We start from the raw sequence: 13,945 nt of genomic DNA, 5'->3' as shown, positions 1-13,945 counted from the left end.
CTCCGCCTCCCAGGTTCACGCCATTCTCCTGCCTCAGCCTCCTGAGTAGCTGGGACTACAGGCACCCACCACCACGCCCGGCTAATTTTGTTTTTGTATTTTTAGTAGATACAGGGTTTCACCGTGTTAGCCAGGATGGTCTCGATCTCCTGACCTCGTGGTCTCGATCTCCTGACCTCGTGATCCACCCGCCTCGGCCTCCCAAAGTGCTGGGATTACAGGCGTGAGCTACCGCTCCCGACCGCTTTTTTTTTTTGAGACACAGTGTCACTCTGTCGCCCAGGCTAAAGTGCCATGGCATGATCTCGGCTCACTGCAACTTCTGCCTCCCGGGTTCAAGAGATTCTCTTGCCTCAGCCTCCTGAGTAGCTGGAATTACAGGCACATGCCACACACCTGACTAATTTTTGTATTTTTATTTATTTATTTTTTTGAGACAGAGTCCCACTCTGTTGCCCAGGCTGGAGTGCAGTGGTGCAATCCTGGCTCACTGCAACCTCCACCTCCCGGGCTCAAGCGACTCGCCTGCCTCAGCCTCCCAAGTAGCTGGGATTACAGGTGACTGTCACCATACCTGACTAATTTTTTTTTTTGTATTTTTAGTAGAGACAAGGTTTCACCATGTTGGCCAGGCTGGTTTCGAACTCCTGACCTCAAGTGATCTGCCCGTCTCGGCCTCCCAAAGTGCTAGAATTACAGGCATGAACCACCGTGCCAGGTCTAATTTTTGTATTTTTAGTAGAGATGGGGTTTCACCATGTTGCCCAGGTTGGTCTCGAACTCCTAACCTCAAGTGATCTGCCCTCCTCATCCTCCCAAAGTGCAGGGATTACAGGTGTCAGCCACTGCATCTGGCCTGGGCACAGTTTTTCAGTGGGAGCCCAGAGGGCACTGATGCCCTCATTTCTCCTTACCAATATCAAGGATGAGAACAGGGGTCCAAGCAAAGAGACTAACGGTGGGGAAGTGGGCAGCCAGTAGACAGCTGGGCCCAGACCTGTTCTTCCCCCCAACATCCTTCCCCTCTCCTCTTCTCTTTACAATTTAGCTTTTTTCTTTTTTTGAGACAGGGTCTCACTCTGTTGCCCAGCCTGGAGTGCAGTGGTATGATCATGGCTCACTGTAGCCTCAGCCTCCTGGGTTCAGGTGATTCTCCTGCTTCAGCCTCCTGAGTAGCTGGGACTACAGGTGCTCACCATCACACCCAGCTAATTATTATTATTATTATTTTTTGAGGCAGAGTTTCATTCTTGTTGCCCAGGCTGGAGTGCAATGGCATGATCTCGGCTCACTGCAACCTCTCCTTCCCAGGTTCAAGCGATTCTCCTGCCTCAGCCTCCCGGGTAGCTGGGATTACAGGCATGAGCCACCATGGCCGGCTAATTTTGTATTTTTAGTAGAGACGGGTTTCTCCATGTTGGTCAGGCTGGTCTCGAACTTCCAACCTCAGGTGATCCACCTGCCTTGGCCTCCCAAAGTGCTGGGATTATAGGCGTGAGCCACTGAGCCCAGCCTGCTATTTTTTTTTAATTTTAATTTTTTGTAGAGATGAAGCTTTTGCCATGTTGCCCAAGCTGGTCTTGAACTCCTGGGCTCAGGTGATCCACCCACCTTGGCCTCTCAGCGTTGGGATTACAGGCATGAGCCACTGCACTTGGCCTACAGTTTAATATTTTAAACCATTTTTTCCTTCATTATAAAAAAGTTCAAACAAACACAGAAATAGGATAGTATGATAAACTCCACTAGCCAGCACCTAGCATCAACAATTAGCAATAGTTAATCAGATTTCCCCTAAAGACCTCCACTGTCCTACTATTGGATGATTTTGAAGTAAATCCTACCAAGACTTATTTGGAAATACTTTATTATGTCTCTAAAACATAAGGATGTATTGTAACAAAATCTTTCAAAGCTAAAACTCCTATCATCTGCAAACCTTTGGGTAAATCCATTAATACGTGGCTCAGATGAGCAAACCAGTGCAGTGGTTGCTGAAAACTGTAGGCCAGATGGGGCTGGTGGTCTTGGAGCCACTGGAATGAGGGCACGTGTGTTAAAAATACAGATCCCCAGCCGGTGCCTTGGGTCACGCCTGTAACCCCAGCACTATGGGAGGCTGAGGAGCGAGGATCACTCCAGGCTGGGAGTTTGAGACCAGCCTGGTCAACACAGGGAGAATCCCGTCTCTACAAAAAATATCGGGCTTGGTGGCGCACACCTGTAGTCCCAGCTACTTAGGAGGCCAAGGCGGGAGGATCGCTTGAGCCCAGGAGTTCAAAGCTTCAGTGCGTTATGAGTTTGCCTGTGAATAGCCACTGAACTCCAGACTGGGCTACAGAGCGAGACCCTGTCAAAAAAAAAAAAAGGAAAGAAAAGAAAGAAAGGAAGGAAGGAAGAAAAAGAAAGAAAAGAAAAGAAAGAAAGAAAAGAAACAAAGAAACGAAAGAAACAAAGAAAGAAAGAAAGAAACAAAGAAAGAAAGAAAGAAACAAAGAAACAAAGAAAGAAAGACAGACAAGACAGACCCCAAAAATCCCCAAATAGATCCCTCGACTGAGCTCTGGGGACCCGTACTGAAGAGGTCTGGGTAGGACCTCCCCGCCTCCTCAGGGGAGTAAGCGGCGTGGGCCGTGCCAGCGGGGGTGACCCCGGGGGCTGTGTATGGGTGGGGGCGCACCCCGAACTGAGCCCACGGGGCGCTGTCCCGCCTGCAGATGTTCGGGCAGCGGCGCAGCGCGCAGGCGCTGGAGCTGGCGCACATGCTGTACTATCGCAGTACGTCCAACAACTCGGAGCTGCTCAGCGCCCTGGCCCTGCGCGCGCAGGACGAGCACACCAAGGAGGCGCTGCTGGCTCACAGCTTCCTGGCCCGGCGGCCAGGGGGCACTCAAGGCTCGCCCGAAGGTAGGACGTGGCCCTGGGACCCTGCCCCCAGGGGCCACACCCCCGCGAGGCCCCGCCCCAGCGAGATACGTCCCCACCCCCAGTTCCCACGGGTGAACCTGACGGGTTTGCGAAGAGACCCCGGCCCTCAGCAGACAGGACCTCCGAATCCAGACTCCGATCTTGGTCCCTGATGTGACCGCCCTTTCTTAACCTCAGCCTGGTTGGGAGTCTTGGCTCCATGGCACGGCCCCCTCCTGTCATTCTTTCCTCTACCTGAGCTGACACTCTCCCTACAAGAGATCCTGCGCGCTCCCTGTGTGGGCTCCAGGTGGTCCCCTTGCCTACAGGAGCCCCCACCTTCCCTGCCCAAGAGCCCCTGACTGGTCCCCAGACGAAAGCCCCAGAGCTGGGCCTTCTGGCCCTCTCGACCCTCCTGGGCCTTGTTCCGCTCCCCTCCAAGCCTCAAGATCACTCCTAGGCTTCTCCCAAACCCAGGCCCTTCCTGTTCTTTGCCCTACGCCCCTCCTTGCTGCTCCCTCGAATCTTCCCCGATCTCAGTGTAACCTCAGAACACCTGCCTCTCCCCTTGCAGAGACCTCCAGGTGGCTCCGGTCGGAGGTGGAGAACTGGCTCCTAGCCAAGTCAGGCTGTGAGGTGACCTTCAACGGAACTCGGGCCCTGGCGCATCTGCAGGCCCTGACCCCCAGCATGGGATTGTACCCACCCCCGGGTTTCCCCAAACTAGACCCAGTGGCTCGGATCACTTCCGAGCCCCCGCAAGCCACGCCCAGCAGTAACATCTCCTGAGTAGAACCTACCTCCCTGCCCAGTCAGCAGGCTAGGAACTAAGCCCCGCCTCCTTCACGACAGGCTGTCAATTACGGTTATTATACTTTTCACTCCAACTTCCAATAACTGACAGGTGATTATTTTTGCTGCACTGTGTGCTTAAGCAAAGCAGCCAATCAAAGCAGCTAGCAGTTGTTAAGTCTTCCCCGCCCCTTCGATGAACAGCCAATCAAAGCGATTTAGCTCTGCTGCTGTTCCATTTCTTAGTCCCACCCTCACCATAAGCATCCAAGTGTGGTTTGGCTGAGGAGCTGGGGGTGTCTGCCAATCACAGCTGCTCAGCTCTGGCTTCTGTAAACCGCCAGGTAGAAGAGTTAAAGCTGCGCCCTCCCGAGACTATATATCATTGTCTTTTTTAGCCCGCTCCGGGCAAACTGCCCATCATGTGCACCAAGGCCGTTAGCCCTGCCTCCTGGCAAACGTCCAGTGACAGCTGCTGGGTTCCATCAACTTTGGGCAGCCGGTTGTCGCTGCAGGGAAGGAACCAATAAGAATTTCTAAAGGAAACCTGATCTTGCTATCAATTGCTGCTGCTTAAATGGCAGGCCAACTGGTCAGCTGCTGATCAGGGTGTCTAGGCTGAAGGAGTTGGAGACCTTGTGCTAGGTAGGTGAACCAGAAACCACCCTCGCCACCAAGACTCGCTCCCAACCTGGCTCCCGGCAACCTCAGGTGCCTTCCTCGCCCAGGTCTTTCACCCTTTCTACAGAAACTACCTCGGTCTGGATCTCCCCACCACCAGCAGCCTGTGCAATATTTATTGGTCTATCAATTTCTCCCGTCTCCTGTCCCAAAGTAATAAATCGTGTTTAATAAGTCTGGATGAGGCTACTCTTAACACACTGCCTTTAGGGTAACCCTGCTCTGTAGGAGTGGTTAAAAAATTATTTTTAAAAATCTAGATGAGTGGGATGGCTGCAGGAGTTGGAGGGAAGGAAAGCATTTGAATCCTGGAAAGAAGGGAGGGACTCTAGCTAGGTCTTGGGGTCCCAGACAGAGAAAGCTGTAGTCCTAAAAAGAGGCTGGGTTCATGGTCGGTGAAACAAAGACAGTCATAGAAGAGGATCTTAGAAGGATCTGATTCCAGAGGAGTCCCAGGGCCTGATGAACAGAGGAGATAGGGTAGCCATGTGCGATTGTGCAGATTTGCAGATTTTTTTTTGTTTTTGAGATGGAGTTTCACTCTTGTTGCCCAGGCTGGAATGTAATGGCATGCTCTTGGCTCACTGCAACCTCCGCCTCCTGGGTTCAAGTGATTCTCCTGCCTCAGCCTCCCGAGTAGCTGGGAGGCGCCTGCCACCACGCCTGGCTAATTTTTTGTATTTTCAGTAGAGACGGGGTTTCACCATGTTGGCCAGGCTGGTCTCGAACTCCTGACTTCAGGTGATCCACCTGCCTCAGCCTCCCAAAGTACTGGGATTACAGGCGTGAGCCACCGCACCCGGCCTGTGCAGATTGTTAACTGCACAAAGGAACACAGCCACGGGTGGGTGGCTGTAAGACCCAGCCCATGCCCCTACATGTATCCTGGTGTGGGGCTGGGTCAGCCAGAAGAAGGGGTGCCTCCTAATTTTTGCTAACGTGTCATATGAGCTAGAGGCAGCCTTTGGGGAGAGAGGGGAAGTCTCCCTCTCTAGGACCCCAAATGTTCAGTCCCTAGAGAGGGAGACTGGGCTGGGCGCGGTGGCTCCCGCCTGTAATCCCAGCACTTTGGGAGGCTGAGGTGGGTGGATCACCTGAGGTCAGGAGTTCAAGACCAGCCTGGCCAACATGGTGAAACCCCGTGTCTACTAAAGATACAAAAATTAGCCAGACGTGGTGGTGGGCGCCTGTAATCCCAGCTGCTCAGGAGGCTGAGGCAGGAGAATTGCTTGAACCCGGGAGGCGGAGGTTGCAGTGAGTGAAGATCGCACCACTGCTCTACAGCCTAGGTGACAGAGTGAGACTCCGTCTCAAAAAAAAAAAAAAAAAAAAAAAAAAAAAAAAAAAAAAGGAGAGAGAGGGAGACTGGTTTCCTAGAGGGAAAAAGAAAGCCGTCTTCCCAAATGGAAAGTTAGTAGAAAGAAAAAAGAGTCCAGAACTAGCCGGGTGTGGTGGCTCGTGCCTGTAGTCCCAGCTACTCGGGAGGCTGAGGCAGGAGAATCGCTTCAACCCGGGAGGCGGAGGTTGCAGTGAGCTGAGATCGTACCACTGCACTCCGGCCTGGACAGAAAGAAAAAAAGAGTCCGACAATCTAGAAACACACACTATGCCCGGGGTTCAGAGAGAGCGCAACAGAGTGACAGAAGCTTGAGCAAGGAGACAGGACTGGTCACTGCAGGCTTCCTATCCTAACAGGGTCTGCTGGGACCCAGAATCCAGGTTCTTCCCACAAGTGTCTGAAGGTCTAGATTCAGGTGCCTCACAGAGGTCTCTTGGGCCTTGAGAGGGGAAGGCCCAGGCTCTTGGGTCTGTGGGAGGGAAAAGGTGCCTGGGGTCCCGGCTCCTGTGTCCTCGGGAGGAAGGGGTTGGGGGCTGGGAGATGGGCATTCTGAGGGCTGAGCAGCTGGCGGTGGGGACCATGTTAGGTTCAGGAGAGGTCAAGCGTGCGCAGCCTGGGTCCCTGGAGGCGGAAGGAAGGAAGGAGATCAAGCAGAGCCCGCGGTTTAAGTTTTATTTTTTGGAGGACGCGCGGCGAGGGGGGCCGAGAAGGGGCGGAGGCAGCCGAGCGAGGCGGGGCGCTCACTCCCGCTTCCGTAGGTGGATGTAGATGATGCCGCTGACCAGGGCGAGGGGGAAGGCCACCCAGGCCAGGGCGAAGCAGTATCCGAAGCTGCCCCCTCGCGGGTGCTTCGCCAGGATCTCCTCGGCGTGAATGGCATAGATCAAGGCGCCAGTAAACACCGCCACGCCTGCGGAAGATGAAAACCACGCGTCACGCAGTGCCCCCTCAAGACTACATTTCCCAATATCCCATGGGGGCAAAGAAGCGCCGGAGGGCCCGTGGGCAGCGCCGCTGCCTGCTGGGAGTTGTGTTTCTTTCCCCCCAGCGCCATGCAACTGCAGCGCGGCCTTAGGTAACTGATTTAATCTCTCTAGGTCCAATAATATCTCTCTATCCATCCAAGGAATAATTTTGAGTGTGTTTCTATAAGCCAAACATGCAGTAGTAAATTCATACACCAAGAGAGAAGCTTTGCAAGAACCTATAATGTTCCCCAAACTGACTGTGATTAAGTTAGCCCTTTGCACCTTAAGTCAAAAAATTAAAAAGTACGCAAAACTTCTTGAAGTATCTGATGCACAATAGGCACGCAAGAAACAGCGGTTGGCTGATATAAATACCATTATTATGATGATTTAGAGCTCTCTACTGAGGTACTAATTAGTTTATCCCCCCACGTCACGGCCGATCCCTGGGACCAAAACTATTTACCTATACCTCCTTCCCCAGCCCCGGCTCCCTGAAACTCTGAGTTCCCTGATGACTCATACGCACAAGCCACAACTATCATTAGCCACTGAAAACTACAAGTCCCAGCAATCCCTGGGGGCAGAGATGTAGCCCACGGAGGCACCTCTCGTGGCTCTTGGGGTGTTGAAAATTGTTTTTTTCTACGAGAGGCCCATTCTCAGGGCCCCCAGCATCTTGACACACCCCACTCCCTTCTGCTCAATTCTTGGGGGATTAGGCTTGGGGAGGGGCAGTGCTCACTGGTGCAAAGCTGGCAGAGGCCGGTGGCATAGAAGAGACCTCCTCGTCGCATGGTGTAGAGCTGGAACATAAACAGGATGAAGGAGAGACAGCAGAGAATGAGGGAGAGCACCATGAGGACCTGCACCGCCTTCAGCCAGCCTGCAGTAAGGAGGACACAGAGGGGGACATCACCGTGGGTCCAGAGTTCCAGCTCCACCTGCTTGCTCACCATGTGACCCTTCTCTGCCCCATCCCTGCTCCCGTTTAGGCCCATACAAGCCTAGATACTTAGATGTATCACTTATGTTGACCTTGAGCCCTGTTACCTTGCTAAATTCCCTTCTCAGTTCTAGTAGTTGCTTTGCCAATTTCCTTTTTCTTTTTTTTCTGAGACCAGGTCTTGCTCTGTTGCCCAAGCTGGAGTGCAGTGGTATAATCATGGCTCACTGCAGCCTCGTCCTCCAGGGCTCAAGAAATTCTCTCACCCCTGCCTCCTGAGTAGCTGGGACCACAGGCACAAGCCACCACACCTGGGTAATTTTTAAATTTTTGTAGAGACAGGGTTTCCCTATGTTGTCCAGGCTGGTCTTGAACTCCTGGGCTTAAGTGATCCTTCCTCCTCAGCCTCCCAAGGTGCTGGGATTACAGGTGTGAGCCACTGTGTCTGTCTGCTTTGCAGAATTTTAATGGATTTTCTACATAAACAACATGTTTACTGGGAATAGAGACACTTTTTCCTAATTTATTTCCCATGCCCTTTATTTCTTTTTCTTGCCTTCTTGCATTGGCTACTCCAGTAAAAGGCTGAATAGAAGTGGTGAGAGCAGACCACTTCCTTTAATCTTAGTTTTGCATTAAATCTTTCACACAGAACTTTAGATAGATGCAGCTCTATTCCTTTAGAACTCCAATGCACCTGGCCCCACCCCTTTAGAACCTTAAGTGGTTTCAGCCCCATCCCCTTGGAATTTGGATGAAATGGTCCCAGGCATCCATTGAGAGCACCAGCCCCATCTCCTTAGAGCTTTGGAAAAATACTCTTGTCTTCTCAGAATCTTGGGAGATTTTTCTCTATTCTTTTTTTTTTTTTTTTTTTTTTTTTGAGACAGAATCTTGCTCTGTTGCCCAGGCTGGAGTGCAGTAGTGCAATCTCAGCTCACTGCAACCTCCACCTCCTGGGTTCAAGCGATTCTTCTGCCTCAGCCTCCCAAGTAGCTGGGACTACAGGCACAGGCCACCATGCCCGGCTAATTTTTTTGTATTTTTAGTAGAGACGGGGTTTCATCATCTTGGCCAGGCTGGTCTCGAACTCCTGGCCTCGTGATCTACCCGCCTTGGCCTCCCCTCTCTATTCTTTAAACCTATAGCATGCTTTTATCTATATGGCCTCTTCAGAACAGGAGGTACTGGCTGGATGTGGTGGCTCACGCCTGTAATCTCAACACTTTGGGAGGCTGAAGCAGGTGGATTACCTGAAGTCAGAAGTTCAAGACCAGCCTGGCCAACATGGTGAAACCCGTCTCTACTAAAAATGCAAAATTAGCCAGGCGTGGTGGCACACACCTGCAGTCCCAGCTACTCGGGAGGCTGAGGCAGGAGAATTGCTCGGACCCCGGAGGGAGAGGTTGCAGTGAGCCAAGATTGCGCCACTGCCCTCCAGCCTGGGCAACCAGAGGAAAACTCGGTCTCAAAAAAAAAAAAAAAAAAAAACAAGAGGTAGGTACATCCAGACAGGCGGGACATGCATTAGCCCTAGGCACTCAGCCACTCAGGCCTGGACCCCGCCCATTCCAACTTTGTTGGGGGAGGGTTCCCAAATCTCAGTCCCATGAGGACACGAAGGGTTTACCTTCCCCTTTGAAGACCAGTCCCGCCGCCCTCACCCCTCACCATTCTCGCTGACATTACTGCAGGCCCATGTTTTGGTGTCGTTGTTCCACGTGCAGTCGTACCAGAGATTCAGGGACTCTTTCCCAGGGAGAGTCCACCAGGACTGGGATGGACAGAGAACGAAACAAGGGGCAGGGTTAGGAAAGGAGAGGGGATAGGGTCAGGCAGACTGTGGGAAGGGCTGGGAAAAGGGCAGGGTATCTGGGATGGGGCGGAACTGGGGAGAGTTAGGATTTAATATGAGAGGGGGTAGGGTCAGGACAGGGAGGAGGCATCGGAGGTAGAGCTAAAAGGGTTAACCTGGTGGTTCATGCCTGTAATCCCAGCACTGTGGGAGGCCGAGGCAGGTGGATCACTTGAGGCCAGGGGTTCGAGACCAGCCTGGGCAACATGGTGAAACCCCGTCTCTACCAAAATAAAAAAATTAGCCAGGCGTGGTGTCAGGTGCCTCTAATCCCAGCTACTTGGGGGGCTGAGACAGGAGAATCGCTTGAACCCGGGAGGCCAAGGTTGCAGTGAGCCGAGATCGCACCACTGCACTCCAGCCTGGGGGACAGAGTGAGACCCTGTCTCAAAATAAATGAAATAAAATATAAAAGAAATACTAGGTAAAGGGGGTGGGGCCAGAATGCCTTTAGAGGAGGTGCATGGCAAGATTCCAAAGGGGAACAGAAGGGCCCTGAGCTCCAAGTAGGCTTACCTTGTCCAAAGTGGCCACGAAAAGCAGTATAAGAATGAGGATGTGAAGGGCTGAGACCACCAGCAAGAGGAGTGACATGGCTGCAGTGGAAGCCTGGGGAGGGGGAGCAGGGCACGGAGTCTCAAGAGATTGGCACAGGCCAGGCACACTCACGCCTATAACCCCAGCACTTTGGGAGGCCGAGGCGGGAGGATCACCTGAGGTCAGGAGATCGAGACCAGCCTGGCCAACATGGTGAAACCCCATCTCTACTAAAAATACAAAATTAGCTGGGTGTGGTGGTGCACACCTGTAATCCCAGCTACTCGGGAGGCTGAGGCAGGAGAATCACTGGAATCCAGGAGGCAAAGGTTGCAATGAGCCAAGATCATGCCATTGCACTCCAGCCTGGGTGACAGAGAAAGACTCCGTCTCAAAAAAAAAAAAAAAATTTGGCATAAAGGCAGGTGAGATGTCTCCTGATGGAGGAAGGGCATGGGTGCAGACTCCTGGGTCTCTCAGGGAGGAGACTGCTGGGGCCTGGATTCCTGAGATCCCCATTGGCTGGAGGGGTGGAGAGGGCCAAAGATGGACTCTTGGGTTCCTTGAATGAGGAGGACTAGCAATGTGGCTCCTCTCTCCCCAGAACCCTGCCTCTGGGTTACATACAGGCCAGATAGTGAAAATTCAAGTTGAGACCCCACCCTGCAACCCGACATCAGGATTGAGGAGCTGCCCCCAGCGACAGGCATTCTTGACTCACACCACTCCTCTCCTGGGTTGAGGGGAGGAGGGGGACCTGGTGAGTCATCTGGTGACTCATCCCCACCCCCCCCATCTCTAAGCACCAGGGAAACCCCAGCCCCTGGCTATGTCCACGAGGTCCTCACCCCACCCTGCTGCCAGACTGGTGACTGTTGGACATCTTCTGGAGGCAATGGATAGGATTCGCGCTGGGGGGAAGAGAGGCCCGAGAAGGAGTTAGCCTCCCAGGACTCTTTGGTGCCCAGGAACAGGGGACCTAGAGGTCTCCCAGATTTGGGGTGTTCTCATGCAATGCCCTGATCTCAGGGCCCCCAGAGGACAGTGGACACCGCTGAGGGAAAAACTGCAGGAAGTTTTCCAGTGGAGGGCTCTGCTGGAACCCCAAAACTTTGCCGGGCCCCACCCCTTCCTATATCCCCACCTTAAGTGCTAAGAGATCACTTATTAAATTAAAAGGATTTCCAAGAGTAAGGGACGTCTCTCCCAGCCTGGGGGTGTCCTTCCCAAACTGCTACATTCCCAAGTAAATTAAGAAGTCCCAGCCCTGAATAACGGACTGGAAACTTACCGAGAGCCGCGAAAAAAGTCAGAGCTGGAGTCGGAGTCTTGTCCCTCGCTCGGGCCTCCGTGCCCCGCCCTTCTCCTCCCTCCTTTCACCCTCCCGAGGCCCCCGCCTCTCTCACCGCCTTCCTCCCTCCCTTGCTCTCCCCTCCAATCCGGAACCCTTTCTCTCTCGCTCGCTCTCCTTCTGCGTCTCTTCTCTCCCTCCTGCCCTCACTGTCTGGGCCTCCTTCTCTCTTGCTCCCGTTTCTCCTTCTCTCCTCCTCTCAATATATACTGACCCTTTTATAAACCCACCCTCACCGCACCCAGCTGAGGTCGGCTGCCAGTGGGAGGGCCCAGGCACTCCGGTTCCTCTTTCTTTGGGCCCCCACCCAATCCCTCCAGACAGACATCATCTGGGGCTCCCTCCCAGGGTTGAGATGAGAAACTCTTGGAATGGGGTTCTGGGGGGGGCAAGCGTCAGGGGTGGGAGGGCCCGATTCTCAGGACCCTTGAGTTTTGAGGTCTTGCCCTGGGGCCGGATGTCTGCTTTCCCTGATGGAGCTTGGAGCTGGATAGGAGTCTGAGAAAAGAGGCCAGATTTCTGTGGCATGAACTGAGATTGGGCTGGTGAAGTTGGCCCCGTGGTGGGGGATCAGAGGATGGGAGATGAAATTTGTGAAACTCGGCAGGGTGTTGTGGCTCATGCCTGTAATCCCAGCACTTTGGGAGGCCGAGACGGGCAGATCATCTGAGGTCAGGAGTTCGAGACCAGCCTGGCCAACATGGTGGAATCCCGTCTCTATCAAAAACACAAAAATTAGCCGGGTGTGGTGGCAGGCGACTGTAATCCCAGCTACTTGGGAGGCTGAGCCATGAGTATCGCTTGAACGCGAGAGGTGGAGGCTGCAGTGAGTTGAGTTTGCACCACTGCCTTCCAACCTGGGGGACTAAGTGAGATTCTGTCGCAAACAAACAAACAAACAAACAAACAAAAAAAAAACTTGTGAAACTCTGGAAGCGGGGAGGAAGCGGAAGCTAAGAATCCCAGCGCCATCATTTCCTGGTTCAGTGACCTTGAGCCAATTATTTCACCCACCTGGGCTCCAGTATCTTAGTCTATGTTGAGAGTATAATAATGCTGACTAAATACTAATAGTGATAATAATAATTCTGATACTTATGCTGAATGAATAAGGTAATACTGGTACACTCACACACCTAACCTGTTCCTTCCTTCATCAAACATTTATTGAACATGTACTCTGATCTGGGAGTTAATAATGAAAACAGACATGAGCCCTGCTGGTATTATGGAGCTTGTATTCTAGTAGAGGAAGACAGACAAGAGAAAACATCAATGATGAAGATAAATCTCAGATAAGGATAAGTGACTTGAAAAATAAATACAATAGGCTGGACGTGGTGGCTCATGCCTGTAATCTCAGCACTTTGGGAGGCCGAGGCCGGAGGATCACCTGAGGTCGAGAGTTCAAGACCAGCCTGGCCAACATGGTGAAACCCTGTCTCTACTAAAAATACAAAAATTAGCCGGGCATGGTAGTGGGCGCCTGTAATCCAAGCTACTCGGGAGGCTGAGACAGGAGAATTGCTTGAACCCGGGAGGCGGAGGTTGCAGTAAGCTGAAATCACGCTACTGCACTCCATCCTGGGTGACAGAGCAAGACTCCATCTTAAAGAAAAAAAAAAAGAAAAGAAGAAAAGAAAAATAAATACAATAATAAATCAAACAGAGTGATGGAGATAATGACAGAGTGCAGGGAAGACTACTTGAAACAGGAAAATCAGGGAAGGCCTCTTGGAGGAGGTAACATTTGAGCTGAAGACAGGAGTCATTTGAACGCTGGGGTTGGGGAGTGGTGGGGGGGCGTCGGGGGGAGAGGAAGTACAAAAGCTCTTAAAGCTTTTGAGAACAAGCTCAGGTTGTTTAGGGAGCAGACAGAAGGGCCAGTGTGGCTGGAGCACAGGGAGACAGAGGGAGTGGTGAGAAGGGAAATCAAAGGGTGCCCTTGAAGACTAGGGGAGGGGCTTGGATTTCATTCTAAGTGCAGTGGAAAGCCATTAGGTTTTAACAGAGTGTAGTACCAAAGATTTTTATTTTTTTTTTGAGATGGAGTCTTGCTCTGTCATCCAGGCTGGAGTGCAGTGGCATGATCTCAGCTCACTGCAACCTCCACCTCCCGGTTCAAGCGATTCTCCTGCCTCAGCCTCCTGAGTAGCTGGGATTACAGGTGCCTGCCACCACGCCCAGCCAATTTTTGTATTTTTAGTAGAGACGGGGGTTTCTCCATGTTGGCCAGGCTGGCCTCGAACTCCTGACCTCCAGTGATCTGCCTGCCTTGGCCTCCCAAAATGATGGGATTACAGGCGTAAGCCACCGTGCCCGGCCCCAAAGGTTTACTGTTAACTATTATTATTAATTTTGGGGATATTAAATTAGGGTCGGGGTGATGACTACTATGTACACGAGTCTCTTGGGAGGGGACCAGGTGCCCAGAACTCTGATAAATTGAGAGCAGGGGAATTCAAATCCTGGATCCAGGGAAGGGAACTGGATGATGGGATGTCTGGGTATCTGATGGGCCAGAGCTGGGTTTGGGATAGCTGTTGGTGATTCGGGCTCCCTGAGGGGG

General features: G+C 52.4%; 2 protein-coding genes across 5 annotated transcripts in view; one reads left to right on the top strand and one right to left on the bottom strand.

The window, feature by feature from the left end:
- TMEM143 (transmembrane protein 143) overlaps positions 1-4,561 on the top strand; it is a 30,706-nt gene extending 26,145 nt beyond the window's left edge. For both annotated transcript variants that reach the window (XM_003814089.5, XM_003814090.5), the window contains 2 exons: positions 2,718-2,907; positions 3,482-4,561. In XM_003814089.5, coding sequence (XP_003814137.1) covers positions 2,718-2,907; positions 3,482-3,696 — 405 coding nt within the window. In that variant the 3' untranslated portion in view covers positions 3,697-4,561. The remainder of the gene's footprint in view (positions 1-2,717; positions 2,908-3,481) is intronic.
- A 1,815-nt stretch (positions 4,562-6,376) lies between these two features.
- On the bottom strand, positions 6,377-11,565 carry EMP3 (epithelial membrane protein 3 (MAM blood group)). 3 transcript variants are annotated; one of them, XM_063599606.1, is made up of 6 exons: positions 11,317-11,565; positions 10,879-10,936; positions 10,005-10,097; positions 9,305-9,407; positions 7,433-7,573; positions 6,377-6,629 (listed from the first exon to the last, which is right to left on the bottom strand). In XM_063599606.1, exons 2-6 carry the CDS (start codon positions 10,906-10,908, stop codon positions 6,460-6,462), a joined length of 537 nt encoding a protein of 178 aa, XP_063455676.1. In that variant the 5' UTR covers positions 10,909-10,936; positions 11,317-11,565; the 3' UTR covers positions 6,377-6,459. The 3 variants fall into 3 exon arrangements, with proteins under 3 accessions (XP_063455676.1, XP_003814143.1, XP_003814142.1); XM_003814095.7 differs by having other exon boundaries at positions 10,874-10,936; positions 11,317-11,389; XM_003814094.6 differs by lacking the exon at positions 10,879-10,936 and having other exon boundaries at positions 11,317-11,541.
- Between the last annotated feature and the right edge of the window lie 2,380 nt (positions 11,566-13,945).

The sequence above is a fragment of the Pan paniscus genome, chromosome 20, assembly GCF_029289425.2.
Source record: "Pan paniscus chromosome 20, NHGRI_mPanPan1-v2.0_pri, whole genome shotgun sequence".
Lineage (NCBI taxonomy): Eukaryota > Metazoa > Chordata > Mammalia > Primates > Hominidae > Pan > Pan paniscus.
Note: the sequence above shows the minus strand (reverse complement) of the source record. Positions and strands in the feature narration are given on the sequence as shown.

Bases quoted from the DNA above. Each gene is read 5' to 3' on its own strand.
- EMP3 (XM_063599606.1), bottom strand. From the start codon at position 10,908: ATGTCCAACAGTCACCAGTCTGGCAGCAGG. The intron at 10,098-10,878 runs GTGGGGTGAGGA...CCCCCTCCCCAG, and splicing joins GTCACCAGTCTGGCAGCAGG to GCTTCCACTGCAGCCATGTC. The intron at 9,408-10,004 runs GTAAGCCTACTT...TGTCCATCCCAG, and splicing joins TCGTGGCCACTTTGGACAAG to TCCTGGTGGACTCTCCCTGG.